Below are 25,870 nucleotides of genomic sequence, written 5' to 3' on the forward strand. Positions count from 1 at the left end.
GCTGACACAACGCATAAAACTTCAGATTTCCTGTAATCAAGTCTCCCGGGCATAGAGCAGAGTAAGATATAGGCTATTAATAGTATTAACTGCTATTAATAGGAAAATTGGAGGAGGGAAGAGTATATTCGCCACCTGGAGTTATTTATAAAAATAATAAAGGTGGGGTATAAATAAAAGTAAAATAAATTAGCAGCCCTCATAGCCGCATTTGCCGAATGCCAGGAAATGTTCAATGTCAGAAGAAGAAAAGTCAGCATTTATTTAGGGAGAAAAGGGGGTTTGTTCCTCAGGTAGGTCACTCGCCTGTTTAAATCTTATTAGCAATGGTATTTACTGTATTACATCTGGTCCCTTGGCAGTGAGACGGATGTGCAAGATCAGCACTGCATTAATAGCCTCAAGAAGGATTCCTTGGTGACCCCGAATCCAATGCTGAGATCTAACCTGGCTTCTGGTAAGCCTCTGGTAGACGAAACACCTCACCCACACCCCTGCTTGCCTGAAAGGTTGTATTTTATACATTCCTATCCATCTCTGGTATTTTTCAGATGCTGGGTCTTAAGCGGAGTTGCTTTTTCCCCTTTCCTAAGTAAAAAAGGATGTCTAAGAGAAGGCAAACGTTCGTGAGTTCAAAACTCGTTTCTCCCCTTTGGCCATCTTAGGTCCTCAATAAAATATAACAACAGAACGACGAATCAGCCGAGACATAGGTAAGTTCGTGGTGTTTACATATCATCCAGAGATGTATACATTAATTTTTTAAATAACAGCTAACATTTCCTTTAAAAACAAATAAGTCAAAAACATCACCATCAAAGGAAATATCATAATAGTTTCTTGAAACGAAAAATGCCCGTCTTTCTCTTTTTGTCTTCGGGAGCAAGGAGGGAGGGGGGATTGTTATATCTCCTTCCTACAAGACATTTAAATCCGCAGTGAAGAGTAATGGAGAAGAGGACTATTTGTATTGCTGAAGAACAAGTAATAATCAGTCCCAATGTACAAAGATGCTTTTCCAGAGATATAAAATCAGAAGGCAGGTCAAAAAACCAAGGGCAATATTGAGGGTGGAAAGTGTGTCCAGGAAGGGGGGTGGGAGGGAATTGATCATTATTAAGTAAGTAAACAGTGTCTTGGTAAAAACTGATCCTTCAAACAAATAAAGGGAGATTTCCCCTGCCTCCCATTTCTACACAAATCATAGCTCAGGAGAAATAGTTTTGGTCATGACACACAGCTGGAAAAAAGGCAATCTCTTCCCTCCTTGCCAGCTACAAGATTAACAATTTTAACCTTCCTCTTCTGAAACTCTCGCATGTATAAAAATATGTATGTTACACATTTGGATCTGAAATAGAATTTAACCTTAGTTAAAAAGGGGAAAGGATAGCCACTTTGGGAAGGCAAATTAAATTTAAGATTGAAAAGGAGGCAAGGGTTAGGGCTGGGCTGTCCAACCTTGGCAACTTTATAACATCTGTGGACTTCCAACTCCCAGAATCCCCCAGCCAGCCTTTAGGATTAGGGATTTAAGGGGTTTCCCAGGATAGGTTTTAGCAGGCATAAAGCAGATGGGTCAGCTTTGAGAGAACTGCTTAAAGGGTTGTGATGGAAAATGCTGCATTAGGAGTATCCTGGATTTTCTGGTATTTATTTTCACCTGTCCGTATAGAGATTGAGAAATAATATCAATCCCTTTCTTTTCACTGGCTGCCTTTAACTTTTTTTCCCCCTCATGCTTTTCTTCTAAACGGAATAAAGCACAACCCCTTATTCTGATCACAGTCTTTCTAACTTGGGGGAAGATGCTTTGTGTTTAAATCCAAGAGGATTTGAACCGGCTGCAGTTGGTCTGGCTCTTTTGAGAGGCAGGGGATGCCGATCAGGCTGAAATGCAGGAGGACGAAGGTATTACAATATTGAGCCAGAGACTTTTGTGGCTCCTGAGGACTTTGCTCTACTCCTTCGCAAAGGCCTGAGAGGTGCCACAAAGTGCTTTGGCGACTTAGAAAGCTCAACTCGGGGTTTGAAAAAGCCTTCAGACCCCAAGGGGTGATACACTCAAGGGACGACCTGAGGAAAAGCAGTGGTGGAAGACTAGATTTGTAGCTCTGAGCTGCAAGGTGAGGAGGTACAATATCTCACTGCCTGGAGTAGGAGACGGCCTCGGGAGGCTTGGCCAGTGAGGTGAGGCCATCACTGGGAAGAGCAAACTTCTTAAAATCTTAAAAGAGGGTGGGAAAAGGGAAAGGTGTTAACACAAGAACTACAGGTAGCCTTGACCATAACTGAGCCTGGAATTAAGGTCATACATTTTGCCACCTGAATTCATGACATTTTTGGTGGCCTCTGCAATGGGCATTTTTTTTCTTTTGCCAGAAATCAGAAATGCCAGTTTCTGGGGGGGGGGGGGGGAGGGGAGAAACCACCTTGATAAATTTCAGTCACGTAACCACGAGAAGCTGAAAATGGCCATAAATGCAAGATGGCTGCCAAACACCCAAAATGTAATCACATGACTGCAGGGTGAGGTGGGGTTCCCCAGCTGTTGGAACTTCAAATCTGGGGGAGGGATCTGTCAGAATTTTGGTTGCTAAGACTGGTCATAAATTGAGGACTACCTTTTCTTTGCACTTCTTAACACCCAACCCAAAAAGGGAGTTACAGAGGCTAATTCTTCTTCCAATTCGTAAGGTCATTCTCTCTTCCTTCTTTACTGTTCTCTGATCTTATAACCTGAATGTGCAAGTATCAATGAGTTCTGGAAAAATGGGAGAGAGTCTTTTAACCATCCTGATAGCATAATGACTTATTGGCATCTGAAGAAAACGGTTTCCAGAATTGTTTTTTTAAAAAAAAACTGATTCTGGACAAGACAATGCAGAAAGGAGAGGCAATTCTTGTTGCAGTTCTACTGGAAACAGAACTGTCATCGCCCAGTTAGGGAGTGTCCTAATGATCACGTTATAACATGACAGTGGCAGTGTTCTCATTTGAATTCCTTTGTAAGCCACTAAAAATGTATTGAATTAACTACAGAAGGAAGCCTCACATATGTTGCTGCTACACTTGAGGCAGGAAAGGGCAGGGAGAATTAGTGGTACAGGCAATGATCTAATGACTTCATAAGTAGCTGAGGGGAAAGAATCAGTTGTTGCTTGGCAGTCAAGGAAGTTTGTAAACCACGATTTCTGGGCCTAACAATGAAGAATTATGAGCTGTCAGTTACAAACGTGTGTCAGTTATTCCTGCTGGAGGCAACAATTAGTGTTCAAAATTATGTCAGTGTGTATACTTTAGTTGTCTGGCTCTCTGGCCCCCAGCTGGCTGTTGGTGTGTTTACTTCCATTCGTGAAGCCCAGATAATGGAGAGTACATAATAAACATTTAACTGTGCCAGACCCAGGATAATGCTTTCAGCGGCTGGTTTGGCAACAAACTCGAAGGGACATCCTATAGAGAAAAGCATGTCAGAAATGCTCCTGTGATTTATCGGCATCAGGAAGCAGTTTGGGGAGATTAAATGACTTGAGTGATCCTGAAACACAGAAAACTAGCAGTTCAAAAGACATGCTAGCTTATTCCCTGACGTGCTTGGCCTAGGTGCGGTTTTTCTGTAGCCGATGAGGGAAAACAAGGGCTTCCCCATGTTCTAAATTGCCAATAGTCTGAAGGTTTTTTTCCCCCCATTTCTTCTTCTTCTTCTCAGACATGCAGACCAGCTGTTATGTTGGGAAGCAGAACGAAGAAGTCCAGTCAAAGTAGGAAATGCTCCTTTATACCATGACCAAAGTTGGTTGCCCCCCTAGTCAAGGTGGGGTGGGGTTAACCGAGAGGCTTCGAAGCCATCTGATTCTGTCTGACGAAGGCTGAAGGTTAATTCAGTCTGGAGGAGAAGCTGCCTCAAAACACAAAAGGATGCATCCATTCCCTGAAGTTGCCGCACTTTGGCAGTTCCCAAGCTCAAGTCCCACTGGCAAACCCCCACAGGGCTAGAGGAAGCTCTGGGGAGATGAGTGAGTGGAGGCAGTGGGATGCTGGCATGCCATTAAGAGTGGCCAAGTAGCGTGGTGGACCCACGATAGGAATGGTTGGTTTCATGGAGTTCAACCCAGGTGGGCTTGTCAGAAGATCCGAGAGATGATACAGGAGGATGTACAGAGAGGGGAAAGGATGGGAACTAGTTAATCCCCACCTCATGCCTGCTCCTGTTTCTGCTTCACTGAGATCCGTTTCTTGCGGGCAGCCAACATCTCGTAAAAAGGATCCACGCTTACAGCAGCCCTGCGGGAAAAAAAGTGTGATATGGAGCATTAAGGAGCCAGGTACAAAAGAGGGAAAGGGGCTGTGTTCCCCTCCATCCCCACTTAAACCTCGAGCAGCGTAGCTGGTGGGTAGATCTGGAAGTACAAACTCCAAATCCTGCTTAGCCATTAATATAATGGTCGCTTTTATATAACACACCACATTCCAAGATTAGTTTGATGTCAAGAGAACTTCTGTGTTCACAGGGCAAGCTATGATCTGAAATTATGCCATATTATGCCTTTGCTTTGCAGAACAGGTTAAGATAGTGGTTGGGCTCCCATAACATATTTTTTTTAGCTCAATTTAACTCTATGAGCTCCACCCATTGTGTTATACACCTACGCCGACTAACCCTTCAACTAAACTGGACCAAATAAGTGGCCTAAACATGCTCTTAACAAGGAAATGAAGAAGGGAGAGGAAGGAAAGGAAGTAAAGTATATAGTTATACATATTTGTTGACATGTTAAGTCACAACAAACAGTGTGCTCTTTAGGGAAGCTTGCTATATGCACTGCAATGAGGAAATGCAGCCTCAGATCAACAGATTAAGGTGAGAGAGTTTTGACTAAGGATTACAATAGGTAACTTACTAAGTTATTTTTAAAGGAAGCAAACCGGACATATCTAAGCTTCATGGGCTATAATATTTTGATTGCAGACGTTGCATTACCCACCTACCCACCTCTCTATGCTACAGCAGAGAAGCCGTACTTCTACGACATTAAATTTTTGCCTTATTAGCTCTAGTTTTTCCAAGAATTCTACTATGAATTTATGTGCTATTCAGAATGTTGAATGAAACATTTTGCCTTTATTAAAATGCATAAAAGCCTCTTTGGACTGTTCCTATTCTTAATGCCTGTGGAAAGATTAGAACTTCCCCCACAATACTTTACATAATTGAACCACTTCTAGCATTACCAAATCAGGTTTTTCTTCCTCTTTTTCTAGCTCCAAAATCTCTAAGGACTATATTAAGAATATTCTATTAGTTTCTTCATTTCTGAATTATGTAACCAAAGGTTTCCCGGAAAGAAGAAATCTTTCTAATTTAATAGTATCTTTGCATGACGCAGTGGCTCAGTGGGTTAGGACACTGAGTTTCCCCTTTTAAGTTGCATTACTGAAATAAATGAAATTTTGCACGATATTCTAATTTTTCGAGTTTCACCTGTACATAGAATGAAGGCTACTGCTAAGCTTGTAAGCCGCCCTGAGTCTTCGGAGAAGGGCGGGATATAAATGGAATTTAAAAAAAAAAAAGTCTTGAAATTCAAAGTGGAATATCAGGAGCTAGAGCTGGGAATCAAGAATCCTGAAAAAGAAATAATGTCTTAATTCTCACTTGATGGATTTAATCCACTCGTCTTTTTCTTCCTGTGTAGGCGCCGAGATGCGGTAGACCATATGATTCCCCTCAACCACACGTCCATCTGCCTCAGTCTTACAGGCTTTGATGAGCTGGCCCTTGTTATTGGGAATGTAGAGTTCAAAACAATTCTACAAAAATGAAACAAAAGAGTGATGAAAGGAAGAGAAGAAAGCCTTTAAAAGGCCAGTCATTTGCAAACGGTTTGTGAAAATGCCTTCTAGCTGATTTGGGGGTACAGAGATGTCTTGAGCAGGAAGACAAGTACTTGTACTTCAGGGCTGAACTGCGGAGACCTCGATGCTCTCTGAGCTTGGTTGTGAACCCTCTGAACCACATGGAACAGAGGTAAATGAAGAGATCTCTCCTAGAACTTTTTAAAAAAGGTTTTGCTAACTCTCTGCCCATCCAGTGTCTTCAAGGTTTGCTTTATTTGCTTGCCTGCCCAAGCTTTACTTGTGGAGTGTTGGTCCGAGGCCGGCAAACAGAAGAAAAGTGAAATATACAATTTTTTCTGCAAAGTCTAGCCAGCCAAAAATCTCATTCAGCAAGCTGCCACTTTAGCAATGCTGTAAGCCAGAGGTCCTCAACCTTGACAACTTTTAAGGCTTGTGGACTTCAACTCCCAGAATTCCTCAGCCAGCTGGAGTTGAAGTCCACAAGTCTTAAAGTTGCCAAGGTTGGGGACCCCTGCTGTAAGCAATCATAACGCAGCACCACTTACTGGTTTCCGTGGGTCTTCTACTTCCCGAATGCTTAGGTTTTCCAATGGGATGATGCCTCTTGGCTCTTTATCCTAAAAATGGATTTTAAAAATATGAATGAAACAGAATAGGCCCAATAATCTGGGTAGGTAAGACTTAGGACTCTCAAAAGCACCTGTTCCAAGAAAATCTTTTCGAGGGCAAAGCTTAATTAGCCTCCCCAATTTGGGATTACAGCTCCAAGAATTTTTAACCATCAGCTAATATCTAACTGGAGATTCTCAGAGCTGTATTCCCAGTGTGTCTGGAACACACACATTTGAGGAAGGCTGTGCTTCCCCATGAAACTCACTAGATGATTCATTATTTCTCAGCTGGAACTCCCTCACAAGGCAGTTGCGAAAGTAAAAAACCAGGGCGAAAATAATCATTATCTCACAAATGAAGGCAAATATACGTGTCCCAAGATAAGGTTGCAAGATCGAATCCGAGTTGATCACCGGAGCCAGAGATTTACTTTTCTGAGCTTTCAGATTCACGCTGGAGCCCATCCTCCGGGAACTCCTGTCTACTGGAATATGTCTTTTGGCCTATTTTGCAAATCATATTTATGTGATGTGTTCCTATGACTGGCGGGTTAGCCAGGGAAGTGACTGAAGCCTGGGAAACGGGCCCCTTGTCAGTTAACAGGAGTGCTGATTTACCACCAGCTTATCAAGTACTTAGGAGCCGAGGGTTTCGCAGCACAAGGAAACGACAGCCAATTGCCAGCCATCAACACACCAATCAGCCAGTAGGAAGGCACCACATAAATACGACTCACAAAACAGCCCAAAGCACATATTTCAGAAGAGAGAAACTTCCGGAAGATGGGCTCCAGTGCAAGTCCAAAAGCTCGGAAGAATAAATCGCTGGTCCTGGTGACCGACCCAGATTTGATCTCGCCAGAATTATCTAATGGCTTCAGATGATACAGATTTCATAAAGCAGATTAGACCAGTGATGGCGAACCTTTCAGAGATTAAGTGCCCAAACTGCAATCCAAAACCCATTTATGTATTGTCGGGTGTCGGGTGGGCGTGACCCATTGGGTGGGCGTGGCTGTGGTGGTAACGGTAGACTGGGTGGGACTAAAAAGTTCAATCAATTCCAACTTTGTGAGATTTTTTTTCTGTGAGAAGTTGAAATGGATTGATTGATTGAACCTTTTTTTTGCACACGGCAGCAGAGGCCTAAAGCGAAAAGGTTTTATAAAACCCAGCTGAAGGCCTAGGACTGGGGCGATGGCGCACGTGCCCAGAAAGAGAGGGCTCTGTGTGCCACCGTTGGGCACACGTGCCATAGGTTCGCCACCACAGGATTAGAGTCTTAACCCAAAGAAACCAGTTCTTCACCAGTTATGACAGACTAGGTGGCCGTCTCTGCCTAGCTTCTCATCACGTACTCATCATCTATTATAGCACTAGGCTGCAGGACTTGGAATAGCACTGGTGCTCTGCAGTTGAGTCACAGGTGATTTTGGTTGCAGCCATAAAAAAACCATGGCGGGAGCAGTTGTATCCTGCCCTCTCTCTGCCTACATACTTCTTGCAAAAAGTTAACATTTTGTTGTGATTCAGGGTCAGCCTGTGGGTTCGGCAGTTGGGTCGGACGATTCAGAGGAGGAGGAGGAGGAGGAGGGGTTTGGAGAGCCTGCAGAAGACAGTTCTGAGGCTTCGCAGAGCCCTCAGCCAGGCCCCTCCCATCTGGTTACTATGCAGACCCAGCTGTGTGAGCCTGACAGCGTGGATGAAGATGACCCACAGCTGGCCCTGTTCAAGGACGCCCGACGCAGGAGGCAGTCAATCAGGAGTAAACAGAGGAAGGCAATGGGGCACCTCGGAAGGAGGCAGAGAGAAGCCACGCCTTGAACTGTTTAAAAGGGGAATGTGTGGGAGGGCTGGTTTGCTGAAGGCAACCGTTTGAATAGCTCCTGTTTTATTGGTTCGTATTTTGTTTTGCTCAGTTTGCTCTGTTTTGGATCTATTTTGTGTAAATAAATTTGGCGGGCTTACTTCCAGCCTTTTGCCTTTTGTAAAGGGGTTGTCCCTGCCTTTTCTGCAGGGCCGGTAGTAGGCTGGAACAGAACACATTTCTTGAGCAGCTTCTCTGCTCCGAGTGGGACACTGTTTCTGGACTACCATCCTGTGGTCACAATCCTTCCTGCCCAACTGGGCCATTTGATTCCCTGAATTGCAAACCCTAGGACTCTTTTTAAGATTCCCACTTGCTAATAGGGGGAGTGCAGGTTGGGTGGGAGAGGGAAACTGTACTAACTGTGGTGTATTCAAAGTAATAGAGGCAGTTGTCAGTCAAGATGAACCAGCGTCGCTTCCAGGTCTTCACCCGTCCTCCTGGAAAAAAAAGAAGGGGAATCCGTTCACATTTTACATCTATGTTTGTTTCACTCGCAAAACTTTCTCTACCTTCATATTTTGGGGCAGGAAGCCATGCTTATGAACAAAGCCAATGCAACAAAGATTTCAGAAAACAACATAAGACACATGAGGGGAAAATAAAAGGAGGAAGAACAAGACAAAAAGAACATAAAACTGAGTCAAAGTAATGAAACACAGCTGGATAGGATTCTGGGAGTTCTCAAAATAGTACCTTTTCCAACAATGGATTTATTATATGAGCATTGAGGGCTTCCAATTTAATGTCTCCTTTTTTGTTTTTAAATGTAAACGTGAGAATGGATAAAATTCAAGATCCTTCTTATGCCGAGATTTGTAAGGCTGTCCTGAAGCTTATAATAGTGGGAGTAGATTTAATTTATTGTCAATTTTGACAAGTGTTTTAGCAACTAAATATCAGGGTTATAACTGAGCATAAATTGAAACTTTAAAAAGCAAATATACTGCTGCTGACTTGAGACAAGCTGGTCCAGCAAAGCATAGCTGTGTCTTGCAAGCAAATCTGCTTTAAACGAGGCCCCTGTGGAGGAGTCTGGGAGAAACGTCTAGCCTCTCTGAACAAAGTTCTCAACTTCAGAGAGAAAACAGCTTTTGCATAAGCACTTGCTTCTTCTGAACTCAACCTACATTTTCAGAAAAAGCAGGGTTTTGAGCAAGCAATTGCTCTAGGCTTGAAGCAAGATATAAGTAGTTCAGATTGGTTGCAAAGCCAACAGCCATTCCCAGCTTGAGGCAAAGCTAATCTGTCCATATGCATGGGTGCAAATCTGGCTTATCACTGGATAAGGATTTTAACTTTTTTTTTTTTGCATTCCCCAATTAAGTTCAATTCAAAGAGCATATGGTTTCTTGTGCGGAAATGGACAAAGCTGAGATGTCAAAATGCTCTTTTGAGGAACTTCAGAACACCCCAAAAATCCATGTAACTGCTGCTTCCGACAATTGCCAGGCAGATACTTCTGGGAAAATAAGGACAACTTGAAGGCTGACATTCATAACGTGTTGCCTCTCAACAGAAGTTGCATCCTCGACGTCTGCACGAATATTATAAAATACAAGAATCTGTGCTCGGTGGCAGCCACATTCTCTCTCTCTCTCTCTCCCCCCATCACATTAAGACAGATGGGACTATTTATGACATGTAGATTGTGGACAATTCACAGCCTACCTACATGCCTCACGAAAACACCTACATCGCCTTGGGGAGATGACATTTTCTCACCCGCCCCACAAAACTTGCTCAGCCTCTCGATCCATTAATGTTATTTTTTTTGTCCTTCCCTTCCAGTGGCACCACAGCCTCATTGTATGCAGCCCTGTCCTAAAGCTGTAAGCATCATCAATTCAGACCTGTGTCAACAGCTGTGTCTATTACCTGGTAGCTTGCTGCAATGGGGGTGGGGGGTGGGATGGAGGGACAGAACAGATTGAGAGAGAAGGGAAAGTGTCAGAAAGGGAAGGGTGATGGGTATGTCAAAAAAGAGAGAACGGGTGCCCCCACCCACTGCTTTTGGGCTACAGTCCCACCCTCCAGTTAGCAAAGGGTCCCAAACAGATGAATGATCACTGAGGGGAATGATAGAACTCTCAACACAAAATGGATGCTTGCCCCTGCGTCAAGACATGTCCCATTCCAGGGGTGAAGAGAACGCCAGTTCCTTGCATCTCCTCCACGTTCATGTCACAACCGATATCACAACATGTCCCACCCCCTCCGTGCCCCAGAGCCCAACCGCAGACCTGCTTCCAGTCCAAAATGCATCAGGCAAAACAGCTCTCAAGGCCCCCTCCTCTCACCTACCTCCTGGTTTGGGGGCAGTATTCAGACAGTAGAACAAATGTAGTCCGCGCCGTGGGATGGTGGAGGAGAGTGGGGGGCAGGGTAGCAGTGGTGGGGAAAGAAGGGAGCAAAAGAGAGAGAAGGCAGGGACCAGGGGAGTCAGGATAGAGAGAATGGGGGTGAGAAAGAGAGAGAGAGAGAGAGAGAGGAAGAGAAAAAGAGAGGAAGAGAGAGAAAGGAGAACAAGTTACATCAACATAAGGTAAAAGTACATGGTCAAATCAAAAATCCTCCAACACAGACATAGGCATTTGGGAGCAATGGGATGGGAAAATGGGACAGGCACGAGGGAGGGAGGTTTTAAACTTTATGGGGATGGGTATAAATGGGACAGGCACAACTTTGCTAAATGACAAGGCCTTTCCAACAGGAAACCCTCTCTCTAGAACAGGAGAGTCCAATCTTGGCAACTTTTTAAGACTTGTGGACTTTCAGCTCCCACTTCAGCTCTGGCCGGCGAATTCTGGGAGCTGAAGTGCACACAGGTCTTAAGATTGCTAAGGATGGACACCCCTGTTCTAGAAGTTTAGGCAACATTTGCAAACCACAATGCAATCAGCTTTGCCACATTAACGGCCTCTACAGGGAGGCAAAAAATGATTGCAACCATAGTTTGCTAATCGCTCATTTGTATAGACAGATGTACTAAGTCACCCAGGGCTGTCCAGCAAGTTGCGTCTTGGTCAAGCCAGGAATTTGGATTCCAAGCACAGCTCTTCAAAATTAATTCGCTTTGTCCATTTAACTCCTCTGAGGAAAGTGACTAGGCTAGCTTCTATTCCCGCCCCCCCCCCCGTTGCCTAAATATTGCTTCTTTTCTCGTTTCCTCCACCTTGAACATACAATGTTTGGGCCGCACAATCCTTCCTCTCCTCTTTACTGTCCATCTGTCCTGCTATGTCAGTTTGACAGCAGAAGGCCTGCAATAATACTTTACCTACAGCAAACACTACATTCTACTGATGCTCTATCAAACACCAAAGCACAGGAAAAGGTGATGCGATAGGAAACAGCCACATCCTTGGTGGTAGAACTTAAAAGTGGTTTCTCTCGACCAGCAATTGTGAAAGAGCCTCCGGTTGTTATGCTTTTAATCCCTTAACTTGTTCTCTGCTCCGAGCAAAATAAAACACTGCTACAGATAAGTCCTCGACTTACAACCACAATTGGATCTGGAACTTCTGTCGTTAAGTGATACAGTCATTAAGTCAGTTGTGACTAGGTTGATGACCATTTTGTTGTTAAGTGAATCATGAAGTGAATCTGGCTTCCCCCTTGACTTTGCTTGTCAGAAGCTGGCTGGGAAGGTCAGAAATGGCGATCACATGAACTTGGGATGCTGCAACCGTCATAAATGCATGTGGGTTGCCAAGCACCCAAAATTGGATCACATGATCTTGGGCACACATGACCATGGGGACACAATAGTCATAAATGCAAGAACTCTCTGTAAGTCACTTTTTATAGTGCCGTTGTAACGTCAAATGATTGTTAAAACAAACAAGTTGTAAGTCAAGGAGTACCTGTACTATTCTACCTCAATCTCCTGGTAGGGAATCAGGACTCAAGTGTCCAGAGTCCCATCTTGTCATCATGTGTTTCCAAGGAAGACTGAAAGTTGAGTTTCCCAAGGACCTCTTAGACCACATTACCAGCTTAGCCAATCACTTAAAATAGCTGATCCCAAGGATTATAACATTTTTGACTCTATGATGCTGCTTTGGATTTCTTCTGGCTGGATCTGAGTTTACATTTGTGGCCTTGTCTGCTTTGGACCTTATACTGCACCTGGCCTACTTTGGATGGATAGGAAGCTTCCCTCAGGGTCCTGAAGCTTACCTATTTTGTGCCCCACTCTGGTCAAGAGTACTATTCCATTTTGCTTCAAGCTAGCAATGACATCATAAAGCTCCTTATCCAAGGAGGAATTCTTTGTCTACAAAGTAGTCCGAGAGTAGAGAATTATTCTACAATGTGGGTTGTTATCTACACTAATGAAATTGTTTTACGACAGAAGTTAAACTGATAGTAAGTAGTTTTGCTAATTGCCCTAAATAATGTGGAGAAGTAAAGACTGCATGATCTGACTATGAATCCCAATTTAAGCCTGGAATATTCCATTGTTTTAACTTCCTTGTCTCTCTCTCCCTCCCTCTCTCTCTCTCTCTCTCTCTCTCTCTCTCTCTCTCTCTCTTCCCCCCCCCCCAACTTATAGATGCATCCAATAGGTTTGAAAAGGTACCAGCAATAACGGTGAAACATCAGACGCCAGAGATACGGCTTTCGGTGGCCTGACGCTGTGTTTTCAATTAACTTGCCTGCTTTTAAAAGGCAATTCACAAAAAAATCCCAGCAGACCCCTCTCATCATCTGTCAGAGAAGATCCACCTCAAGTGGGAGGTGGGGAGAAAAAGGGAGATCTCTGCAATTGAATGGATCCCCATGGGTTTTATCTCTGGTTTATGGGAAAGGGAGGGACATCAGGGTGGATTTCAGGAGGATCCCTTTGATCTGATGAAGAGAGAGGTCATGCTTTAAATGACACAACAGGTGGGAGGGAAGAGAGGAGAGTGCAGAGACGTGCAAAGATCATGGGGTGGGGTGGTGGGGGAGGGCAGGGGGAAGGGTAGCGGGGAAGGGGAGAAAAGGCCATAGTGTTTAAGGGGAAACAGGGGGCGCGCGCCTCTCACCCAGCTTGAGGAGCCAGCCCTCGCGATCGGGGTTAAAAAATGTGTGGGTCAAGTCGTTCCCATCATCCTCTGGGATCTTGAAAGGCTCATTACGGATGCTGTCGTACAGATTCTAGCGGGAGGGGAGGAAGGAGAGGAATTATAGGCAGGAATTATATTCCTTTCCAACTTGGCAAGAAAAAAAAGGTACGCCTGTTTGAATTTCCAGGGCACAGTGACCATGCTTGGTGGACTATGCAATGGAGTGGATTAAAAAAATACAGGTAGTCCTCGACACTGACAAACACTCGCAGATTGAGCCCAACATTTACGTTGCTAACGAAAACGTTTGTTAAGTGAAGTTTGCCCCATTTTATGGCCTTTCTTGCCGCTGTTGTTTTAAGTGAATTATTGCAGACGGTAAGTTAGTAATGTTAAGTGCATCTGGCTTCCCCATTGCCTTTGCTTGTCAGGAGGTCGCAAAAGCGGATCACATGACCCCGAGACACTGCAACCGTCATAAATATGAACCGGCTGCCCCAGTATCTGAATTTTGATCATGTGACCAAGGGGATGCTTCAATGGTCGTGTGAAAAACAGTCATTTCCCCCCTCCACTCCAATGCTGTTGTAACTTTGAATGGTCACTAAATGAACGTTTGTAAGTTGAGGACTACCTGTAATAGAGAAAACGCACTTACAAACAAGAGCAAAACATTTAAAATGAACATAGGAGTATCTGCAGTTGCAGTAACAGCATTACGTTAAAACAAAGTATGAGAAAAGGGGAGCCCCAACCTTGGCAACTTTTAAGATGTGTGGACTTCAACCCCTACAATTCCCCAACCAGTATGGCTAGCTGGGGAATTCTGGGAATTGAAGTCCACGGGTCTTAAAAAGTTGTGAAGCCTGGGAAACCCTACGTAAAAGCATCTCAGAACTGCGCAAAGAACGTTTACAATGGTAAAAAAAAAAGCACAACGGAAAAAGGTGGTTTCTTTCCTCCCTCCCACTAGCCTTCAAACGAGAATCACGTAGGCAAAAAAAAAAAGGGCCTTGAATTCACTTTGCTAGAACTCCTCACCCGCAGCAACTCCTCTGGCAAGTCGCCCCCGTCATTGATGCCGCGGTTCATGGTGATGAACCTCTCGACGGTGGGCTTGTCTCGGACGTTGGGGTTGTGAAGGCTGGTGTTTAGCATGATGACCGCGAAGGAGAGGACGTAACACGTATCTGGGGAAGGAAGGGGAAACCAAACGGAAGAACTCAAATCAGCGTTTCAGAGCTTGCTTCTGCGCATCGGAGTAGATGTAACGCACAGGATTTTCTGCTTGTTCAGTTCTCGTTAGAGAATTAAATCACTGCTAGAGGAAAAATGATGGAGGGAACGTTAAGTTACAGAAGCGCAGCTCGTCGTTTTGCGACTCTTGCGTCTTTGGGGTGGCTCTGAACGTCGTGGGTACCTTATTACAGAAGAGGTCAGAGTCTTTAGACGGGACCATTTCAGGCTACTCTAGATTACAATGCGGCCATGGGGAGACAGAAAGAAGAGCCGCAGCCTAGACAACCGCCTTGTAAAAGTCGTCTCAGCCCATCGGAGGAAGAATATGCTCCGCACGCAAATACCAGTGAACTCACAGGGAAATAAAATGGCAGGAACGTCCTGCTACTCGGTATTCAGAGTCTGATTCAAATACTGCCCACGTTCTTCGTTAACCGAGAGAATGTGGTTCACAACTTAAAGAGCCCCCCCTTCTCTTTCTCAAGAAATGCTGTACCTGTAGACTGAAAGACCCCTGGGTTGCAAAGACAGTACCGCTGAGCAAAGGCTTCCATCATACGATCAATTTTCTGGGCTTCTCCTGGTAACCGAAAACTCCACAGGAACTGCCTGCAGAGGAACGGGAGGCCATGAATGCAGACACAGGGGAAGTTTTCATTTGCCTACTCTGAAATACAGGTAGTCCTCAATTTACAGCCATTCATTTAGTGAGCACTGAAAGTTACAACAGCTCTGGAAAAAAAAAAATGACTTATGACCATTCCTGACAACTGCGATCTTTGTAGCATCCCCCTGGTCACATGATTGAAATTTGGAGGCTTGGCAACTGGCTTGTATTTATGACGGTTGTAGCGTCCCGGGGTCGTGCGATCACCTTTTGCAAAGTCAATGGGAAAATTAGATTCACTTAATGACCGCGTTACTAATTTAACAGCTGCAGTGATTCACTTCACCAAGTGTGGCAAGAAAGGTCATAAAATGGGGCAAACTCACTTAACAACTGTCTTACACAAGAGGTTTTGGGCTTAATTGTGGTTGTAAGTCGAGGACTACCTGTATTATATGTATTCTTTATTTTGAAAAACTAGGGATCCTACAGATCTCGTTATACAAATTGATTCCGTACCTGGGATATTTTGCATCCTGTGTCTTTCTATCCTCTTTCATTACTTTGCATTTGATTTCCAGCACTCCCTATATCTAGCAAAGACTGACGTGCTCCTCAATGTGAGAGACCACTCTAATTTTCCCCCAGTATCTCTAAATTCATCTAGAAGCACAAATATTGCATGTTTAAAAAACAAATTCAAATTTAGGCAATGCATTCTTCATTCAGAGAGGTTGACTCCTTCCTTCCTTCGCTGTTTTTGTATGTTTGGTTTTCTATTGTCCTTCGTTTTTATATATTTTAACAACCATAAGCTTTTTATATGTTGGGTGACGCATGCATTTAATAAATTGTTATGATTCGTTGCAGTTAGCCAGATGTTCAGACTGGATTTGACATTTTTATCCACCTATCGAATCCTTCCCAAGGATCTGGGAGAGGCAGATGCTATTGTCTGATGATATCAAAGCTACTGTTCAGATGTTTTCGGATTGCACCCAGGCACCCTATCACTACGGGTGCTAGCTTGATTTTCTTTTGCCACAGTTGTTCTAATTCTAATTGCAAGTCTTAGAATTTTAAGATTTTCTCCAGTTCTTTCTCTTCTGTTGTTTTCAGCTGTTTCAAATGTCCATTACCTAGACTTCTTTCTTTTCTCAACAATTGTTAGGTTTGGGGGATTACAATTGTTAAGTTTGTGGCAGATGGTTGTTTGTTTGAACTCCAAAGTAATTATTATTATTATTATTATTATTATTATTATTATTATTATTATTATTATTATTATTATTATTATTAATAATAATAATAATAATAATAATAATAATAATAATAATAATAATAATAATAAAGTTGGAAGGGACCTTGGAGGTCATCTAGCCCAACCCCCTGCTCGGGCAGGAGCAGAGCACTTTAGCTTCTTCATTTTCTATTACTTTGTATGTTTTGTGGTCCCATCAATTCTTGCTTATAGGCAAGTGGTATTTCTTGCAGAAATTCCCATGCATCACCGTTGCTACACTGTCGTGCTGCTGTCTGTAGTTAGTCTGTGTGATGCTCTTGCTGCAGCTAATTAGATGTTCCACTATTTCTTCAGCTTCTTTGCAGAGACGGCATGTTGCTGTCTTCTCAGTTCTAGCTTTCTATGCATTTATAGAGCTTGGCCTTATGCATTATCATCATCATCCTTTTTACCTAGGACACATAACCTACAACTGGTCCACGTATAACAAACACAGCACTATGCAGCTGACAGTTTAAGAAAATATGGAAGGCCAAAGATCCCCACCCATCTATACAGGAACACATCATGAGATAGTTAAGAAATGGGGTATAGTGATGTAGAGAAACCAAGAACAAATCTTGATTCAGTAGAATAAATGAGACAAATGGCAAAGGATGGCATTTTTCCTCTTACAAAATTAAAGGAAGGACTGTGGGAATTGATGCTCTTTCATCTAGATCAGGGGTGTGTCCAACTGCTGGCCTGCAGGCCGGTTTCATCATACCGAAGCCGGGCCCACCCCATTGCCGGCAATGTAAAAAGAGTCGTGATACATCGCAACACGTCATGTGATGTGGCACGTTTTGACACCCGTGATCTAGAACAGGGATCCCCCAACTCCAAGTCTATGGACCGGTACTGATCTGCGGCCCATTGGGAACTGGGCCGCTCAACTGGCAGGTGAGCGTGTGAAGCTCCATTTGCACAAGCAAACGGGCGTACGCACAAAACCATCTCCTGCCCCTGCTGCCGCCGGCGTCAGTCCACGGAGCCAGAAAGGTTGGGGACCACTGATCCAGAGGGCTCCGAGTTGGGTAAGGCAACAACAGAAGAGGTGGCTTCAGGCAAGCTCTGCTTTCTCTTTAGCAGGAAAAACGGTAAATTCTTGCTCTTAACTTTCACCCCTCAGCACAGGAACGAGAAGTACTGCAGCCAATTGGTTGGAAAACTACTGGAGCTAATGAGGACTCTAATATAGTAGATGGCTGAAGATTTCCAGACTCACCTGAGCGCTTGCACTAGGTTGAGGTCAGTAAATTCATGCAAATCAACAAAGGCATGGAGGACACCAATATTAAACTCCTCCCTGAATAAAAAGATTAAGAGAGCTTGGGTTAATCCTGCCCCTTTGAAGGCAGTTATTCTTACCATCCCAATCACTGAAATGTTTACCCTCTTTTCTTCCCTCATGACCTCTTCAATCTGCTTAGAATTCACTCTAAAACACTCAAGATTTGGTCTTTCCTCACTGGCAAGACCCCTCCTTTCTGAATAAATTTAATCTATCGCACTTCAGTATCTGTGCTCTTTCCCAGTGTCCCAGGAAGCTCTCTACTGTAGTTTAATCTGCACTGTGTTATCAACGGCGGCATCTTTCTCACGCTCTCATTTGCTCCTTGCATCTTTCCCATTCTTGCTCACCTCTCGCCAAGGTAGTCCCCAATGGCTGTCTTGTTGAGGCCTTCCCCTTTGTAGAGGAAGCGAGCAATATCCTCAGGTGTGGAGCGCAGAAGTTCATTTTCCACCAGGAATTGTATTCCCTGGAAAAGGCAATTAAGTCAACAACTGTACAGCAGACACACGTACGTTCCCACCCTCAAAATATTTTTAATTCAGAAATCTCAGCTAGGTTAGTCAGTCAGTTTATTTATCTATTCATCCATCCATCCCACCTTCATGAGTTGTACAAAAATAACTCAAGGTGGCAAACACATCCAACAGACCTTCATTCTCCTATTTTCACAACAACCCTGTGGGGTGGTTCATCTGAGAGAGAATGACTGGCCCAAAGTCATTTAGCTAGCTTTCACGGCTAAGGCAAGACTTGAACTCAGTCTCCTGCTTTCTAGCCCGATGCCTAAGCATTAGACCAAACTAGCTCTCTAGGTACTTCAAATGGGTTTCCCACCCTTCAATCATGTAATTCTGTCCCAAGGAGGCCTGGGGAAAAAAAACTAATCATGATTTCTCATTCCAAGCAATTGTGTCATCAGGAAACATTTGTTTTCCCTTGGACAAATCTTTAGATGTCATAACATGCAAACCCTTCACTCACTCACTTTTTTGGGATCCATGTTGAATTTCTTACGGCCCATCCCCATCTTCCGATTTCTCTGCAGAGTTTTACTGTCCAAGACAAAGAATCACATCTTTGACTCTTAACAGAAAGGGACTGCAACATTTAAAGCTCATTTAGGCTTTTGAATACACACACAGTCCTCGGTTAATGATAGTAATTGGGAACAGAATTTCCATCACTAAGTGATGCTGTCATAAAGCATGACATCATATGACCGGCAGGCTCTGTTGTCACCTTTAACCAAATCCGGCTGGTTGTTAAGACGAGGACCCGTTTGATTCAAACCATTCCCAGATCAGTTGCCCCCCCACCCAGCCCCAAGTCTTGGAAGGTATGGGGCCACCTCCTCTATAAGTCTCCCCACCTGCATATCTTCTATTGGCCACCCTGCACAATGACACCCCTCAAGAGGTGGTGGAAGTGGTGGTGCAGCAGCAGCCTCAGCCAGCCACTCCTGGGCCTCTATTTCAGCCCCCCAACTCCGGCCTTCTGAAGAAACTGCAAGACGGACACACAAAATTTAGAGAAAGGTGTGCTTGGCCTTGGAAAGAAGGCCTGGCATGGCCAGAAGCTGCCTCGCATAAATCAAGGCTGGGCACAACTCGTCAGCAGCGGAAGGAAGAAGATAATGTAGGTCACGACAGGGCTGATGGGAGGGCTTTGCGCTGTAGTGCCTGGCCGTAGCGTGGAGCTTAAGGTAGCATTCCTTGGTGGTGGTGGCGATGGCGGCAGCAGTGCTGGAACTGACCTAGAGGTGGCTGCTGGGTGAGACTGCCGAAGGCCGAGGAACGCTACTGTGCAGGGCATCCAAAAGGGCAGAAATAAGGAGGAGGTAGGCAGGTAGAAAGTTAAGGTACCCCTGTGGTCATAAGTATGCTAAGCTGCCAAATGCCCAAATTTCGATGTGTGACCACAGGGGGCGCTTCAACAGCCATAATTTCAGGAACCGTAGACACACTGCCACCACCGTAACTTCAAACACTGAATGAGTGGTGGTAAAAACCCAGGACTACCTGTGAACGCTACCGGCTTCAGTGGATGCTAAGCATGCTCTCGCTATCTTTCTTTATATAGCATTTTGTCTTTTGTTCATTTAAAATATACACTTTACCGTGCGTAGCAGCTGGAAAGATAATATAAATGGGAAGGACATACTTAAAAGGTAGATTTTAAACGGTAATGGGCATAGGCAACCAAATCCTAACTTGTTCAGATGCAAATAAAAACACATTATTTGAAAGGAAAAGGCTGGATCTGCACGATACAAGGATATACCCTCTCCATATGATATAGATTCTGGGGTCCTGCTGTTTGAAAGAAATAGATCCTTTCTGGCAACCGTTTATTTATTTTTTTCCTCTTTCTCAAGAATGATGCTACCTCACAATACCCCTTTGTTCTCATAATATCCTATAAGTAGCTATGAAGAATATACTTAATTCAGCTCCCCAATCCACAACAGAGGAAAAATATGGTTTCCCCAAAGGCAAGGGAAGAGGTTCAGCCTAGTATTTCCTTCAATTAAGGCCGCAACCCAATAAAATAACGTTTTTGCCATTGACATGTGGATTTTGATAAGACTGACCAACTTTCATCAGTTAAAACTGTGCATGAGTACACACTATATAGCTGAAGCAAGCAGTATTTTCACTGAGTTTCAACTGTGCTCGCACAAATACTAACAGGCACCCTCTTTACAGAGGCATTCCTTCTATCTCCAAAATAAGAGCAGAACACCTCTTCAGATACAGATAGTCCTCATTTAGCAACAGCCTCATACAGTGACTATTCCCAGTTACAAAAGTGATTAAAAAGTAAGTTTTATGACCAATCCTCATATTTGCGACCTTTGCAGGTCTGTAAAGGAAAGGCAAGTTGAAGTAAGATTGCAAGCACAGTTGTGTTTCATTCTGCAACCACTTCACTTAACAAGTGAGTTGCTGGTCCCAGTTGTGGTTGCTAAGAAAAAAATACCTGTAGTGATAAGTTATAGAAAACTGTTGCTCAATAATGAGGGGTATCTTTAAAAAAAAAATTAAAGGCACCCAAATTTTAGAGATTTCAAAAACACTTTTAGTGCCAATGGAAGCCGCATTATTTGTATCACACATTGAATGAAAATCTCAAGAAGTCAAGGAAACAGCGGATAATTAGAACTGGCATATCTTGAGATGACTAAGTGACTCATATGTTCAGAGAAGACTAGAACAGTCTTGGAAAAACCCCTCTTGAAATCATGGTGTCTTGCTAGGAAAGCAGTCCTTAGACCAAGGAATCCCAATCTTGGCAATGGGTGGACTTTAACATTCAGAATTCTAGTATGGATGGCTGGGGAATTCTGGGAGTTGAGGTCCATGTGCCTTAAAGTTCCCAAGGCCGAGAACCTGTGCCTTAGACCAGACATGTCAAACAAAAGGCCCGGGGGCCGGATCCGGCCCACGAAGTGGTTTCATGTGGCCCGTGAAGCCATCCTGGAAACAGTGAGGGAATGGCCTCCACTGCCTTGGCCCTGGCCCAGAGACCCTCCTTCTGCCAGAGACCCTCAGATCTGTCCCACTCCTGCCCAGGCCCCCATAGGCACCCTTGATGCCAATGATGTAGAGCTGGCCACGCCCACCCAGTAGGCCATACGCACTCTAGCCACGCCCACCCAGTAGGCCACGCCCACCCTGGCCATACCCACCCGGCCCCCTGAGGGCAACCGTAATGCTGATGCGGCCCTCAATGAAATTGAGTTTGACACCCCTGCCTTAGACAATCTTCTCTAGAGAGAAGGAATCCCTCACCTTCCCTCATTGGCCTCCAGCCCCTCCACCTCATTCATGGCTTCGCTGAGTTCATCTCTCAAGCGTTGGATTTCCACCAGGAGCTCCTGCTTCCGTCGCCGGATGTTCTCCAACTCTAGCCTCTCCTCTGGTGTCAGATCTGGAGGCACTGCAATGGAAGGAAGGAAGCAGACTTGAAGAAAACATACTCCTCTTTGTCACTTTGAACCATCAGAGAAAGCCAGAGGTGTCTTTTCCAATCATGCCTCCATTTCAGGAACTTGTGACAGTGTCACATAATCAGGAGGAGACATAGACAAACAGCAGCTGCTTAGCAATTGCTCAAAGTTCCAACAGACCTCCCCAGAAAAGGTACTTATGATTCCGTTCCAATGGCTGGTTCTCTCCCACCCCCAGTCACATGATTCCGATTTATGATGTTTTGCTGAAAATCGGCATTTACTTCTCATTTTCACACACACACACACACACACACACACACACACAAAACAGTTGTAAAATTGGGCCGGTCGCATGATGACTGGTTTATGACTGTCGTCACAACTTGAGACCACAATGGGCAGGATCCATTATGGTTGTAAATCTAGGACTACCAATATGTGTATTAAGTCCAACTTCCTACTCAGATAATATCAGCTCTTCAAGGTAGACCAGATCTGTTTCAGATTCCACAGGGCTTCTTCAGTCATGGTTGACTGTGGAGGGGGTGTAGATTGGTTCTTCGAATCTCACTGAAGGAGAGCTTCAGAGTTTGGCCACAACAGCTCTTTATGAGAAGACCATAAAATAGGGGTCTCTCGTGGGTTTGAGCACCAGGAGCCGAAAGAGATGACATCTTTGCTCTCAGTAGCAGCAGAATTTTTCCTAAAGACATTAAGCCAATCAAACTCACTTTGTAATCACATTCAGAAACTTTCATTTCACCATTTCATGGATATTGGAGACCTTCAAAATGGCAGCCTTAATTTGACCACCTGGTGAGTTTCACTTTCGTCTTTGGATTTAAGAAATTTTAAGCAGAGAATTTAAAATAATATACAATTGGCAAAAAACAAAAAAAAAGAAAAGTTTTAAATGGATTGGGAGACCAGAGTGTTTATTTTTGCTATAAGAAATGAAAAACTCTATAAATATACTCATAGGAAATGACTTAAACAAAACTAATGAACACTACAGGGAGTTTGTTGTAAGCTGGCCAGAGTCACTTTTGTGAGATGAGAGGCCATATAAATGTTAATAAATAAAAAGTCCAGGCAGAAAAGGCTTTAAATGGGTAAGCCGGGTATAACCTTATCTTAAAAGAGCTTTTTGAAGCATGAACTGAAATATTAATAACTAATACCTCAGAAAAGATAGGTTTTAATGGAGAAACCTTTAGAAGATGAGAAACTTTTTTTAAAAAAAAACCTTTACTTGACATACACATTATAGAGTTTGAAGGCATGGAAAACAAGAAAACTGATATTAACAAAGTGGGAATATGTAAGACTATTTTTTTTTGGATCTGAAACAGCTGTGGCAAAAAATCCTGGACAATGCCTCTTTATGGTATTTTCAGAGTAGGTTAATGGAAGATTTGAAAACTCCATTTACATATTAAAAAGTGATGATCAAATCCAATATGCCACAGGAATGATTAAAGGTCAAGATTGCAGAGCAAAGAAGGAATATAAAGTTGGACTATTTGACCAGGGATAAATAAGCTGCTTGTTTGATATTTCTATTAAGTCCTAATGGACTTTTTTTGTTGAACTTGGATTGAAAAGATGATTTCTTGATTACATATTAATAAAAGTTAGGCTATGAGTTTTTGTTTTTATTTTTAAGTTTAAAAGAAGATGAATAGCCAGTATATTAGCATATGCCTGACGTGACGGCTGGAAGCTACTTTTTAATTATTGTCTTTGTTGCCTTCTTTTTTTTCTTTTTCTTGCATCTTCTGAACTTTTATTTTCCCTTTTCTTCTAGCTTGGTTTGTATTGATTTTTACTATGCTTATTAAAACCCTGAATTAAATTATTAACAAAAAAGACATAGATTTCACAGGAAGTCTAAAACTACATTTTATTGGGATAGGCTGTAACAACAGAATCTTGCAAGTTTTGCTGTGTTTTACTTCTCCTCCCTCTTATATTCCAGTGAAATTTTTATTTACTTATTTTTATTATTAGACTTATATACCGCCCTTCTCCCGTAGGACTCAGGGCGGTTCACAAGGTTTTTAAAAAACAATACAACAAATTACAAAAATTAAAAACAATTAAAATGATTACACTAACCTTGAACTAAAAACCCAATTACAATTAAAATACAGTGAAATCAGTGAAGAACTTGCCTGAGTCTCTTGCCAATACCATCTTGCTTCCCAGAGCTTAAGGAATGTTTCAACCTTATTAGCTTATATAATAAGCTTGCCTGTATCCTTAAAGTTATCTCTTCAGCTTTCTATGTTAGTGTTTCTCAATCTCAGCAACTTTAAGATATGAGGAGTTTATCTCCCAGAATGGGGAGGTGAAGTCCACACATCTTATATGGTAGCTGCTGAGGTTGACAAATACTGGTCTATAACCCGATCCAAATGAAAGCATCTGCAACAGGTGGTGGTTAAGCCATTGTATGAACTCATGCACCAATGGGAAGCTCCTTGCACTGGTTTCACTGTCCAATCACTCTTGCTACGAGGAATTTTTCCTAGCATCCACTTGTATCTCTCTGCTTTGGGCTAGACAAGTCCATGCAATGCCAATCTTCAATGTTGTATACTTTATTCATCATCCATGTTGTTTACATCAAAGTCCTCCTTCCAGCTAGGACTTATGACCAATTTAAAACAATTCCAATCTTGTTTAGCAGATGCAAGCTTTAAAGTGGTTATTCAAGATTCATTTACAACGTGTGCGTAAGAGGAACCAAGCTGTCAAGAAACTGAAGTTCACAGGTCCAAATGTTGATCTCTGGACATTGCCTTTGAGTCATTAACACTCACATACTCTACTTCACAGGGTTGTTAAAAGCAGGAAATGAGATGAGAAGAGAATCAGGTATGCCCTTCAAGAGATATAAAATAATAAAAAAACTATGCAAAAGCCACTTCCTTTAGTCTAGCATGTCCAGCTGTCAGCTCAGAGGCGCACCCAGAACAAGAACTTATAATGAAGACAGCCTTGCATATGCACATACAGTCCTCTGAGTAATTCTTATTTTATTGAAAATGTAAGGAACCCAGAGGCAATGAAAATCTGAAATATTCCAACACATAAATAATATAAATTTTTATTATTTATTAAGTTTATATGCCACTCATCCCACAGTTCAAGGCAATTCTGGACAGCCAATTCACCTTAATAAAAATAATTATTATAACGAGTTATGCCCGAGAGCGTTTTTAACCAAGACTTTTTAAAGCAACCCTTGGCAGCTGACACACATTTGAATTAAATAATATTAATAACTTGTAATATTGTTAGCAGGGGTAACGTTAAAAATAAACAGAACGAGTGTCTATGATGTACAGTATTAAGAGACAATTCTCTACCCCTTCCCCTCGCAGCATGGTTGGATCCAATCAAAAATTGCCCCTTCCCTCCGAGGAATGGTACAGCTTCCCATTTAAATTATAACGGTGCTTTTTAGAGCAGTCTCATCAATTTCCTCAATAGGTTGCCAATTCTCACCCTTCTCCATCTCTTTCGGTAGCCGCTTAAACAGACCCATCCCATTTTATCTAATTGGAAGTCACAAACAATGGTACATTCCACCCTCCCTCCTGTCATGGTATAGCCTAAAAATCCCACCACCACCCCTTGCCCGATTCACGTAATGGTATATCTTAGTGGATGGAATGCGTCGGATACCTATCATTAAATTAATAAAATGCCGATTTCCCCCTTTCTGTACTATGGAATGGCCTAACCCGGCATTCCCCTTCTATTTTCCCATGGTTTACTCCAGCCTCACCCCTCTTTGTAAGGATCAGCCCCGCCCCCTACGCAACTGGTACTGAATGGCTCAGTCCACCCACTCTGTTTTTCCTATTGTAGTTATTGGGCGGGTCTCGTAATGGCACTATCTGCCCATTTATCTCCCCTCTTTAAGCTTCCCAATGGAAGAGTCTTAGGGAGCCTTACCATAGATACCGTCCTCCATGACGACCAGAGTGCCCCCAAACAGGGCCAAGGGGAACCCCAATTTCTTCTTGTCTCCTTTCTTCGGGGCTTCAACAAGCAATGCCCTCCTTCAGCAGCCGGGTTCTAAACTGAA

General features: G+C 43.2%; 1 protein-coding gene across 1 annotated transcript; it reads right to left on the minus strand.

Annotated features, from left to right (window-relative positions):
- Positions 1 to 708: 708 nt before the first annotated feature.
- On the minus strand, positions 709 to 25,870 carry LOC308677582 (cytohesin-2). Its single transcript, XM_081344121.1, has 12 exons — positions 25,738 to 25,870; positions 21,611 to 21,758; positions 18,805 to 18,871; positions 18,167 to 18,285; positions 17,751 to 17,831; positions 15,130 to 15,242; positions 14,436 to 14,584; positions 13,374 to 13,485; positions 8,704 to 8,780; positions 6,408 to 6,479; positions 5,660 to 5,814; positions 709 to 4,287 (listed from the first exon to the last, which is right to left on the minus strand). The coding sequence occupies exons 1-12, from the start codon at positions 25,754 to 25,756 to the stop codon at positions 4,200 to 4,202; spliced, it is 1,200 nt and encodes a 399-aa protein (XP_081200247.1). The 5' UTR covers positions 25,757 to 25,870; the 3' UTR covers positions 709 to 4,199.

The sequence above is a fragment of the Vipera berus genome (genome assembly GCF_964194415.1).
Source record: "Vipera berus genome assembly, chromosome: Z".
Taxonomy (NCBI): domain Eukaryota; kingdom Metazoa; phylum Chordata; class Lepidosauria; order Squamata; family Viperidae; genus Vipera; species Vipera berus.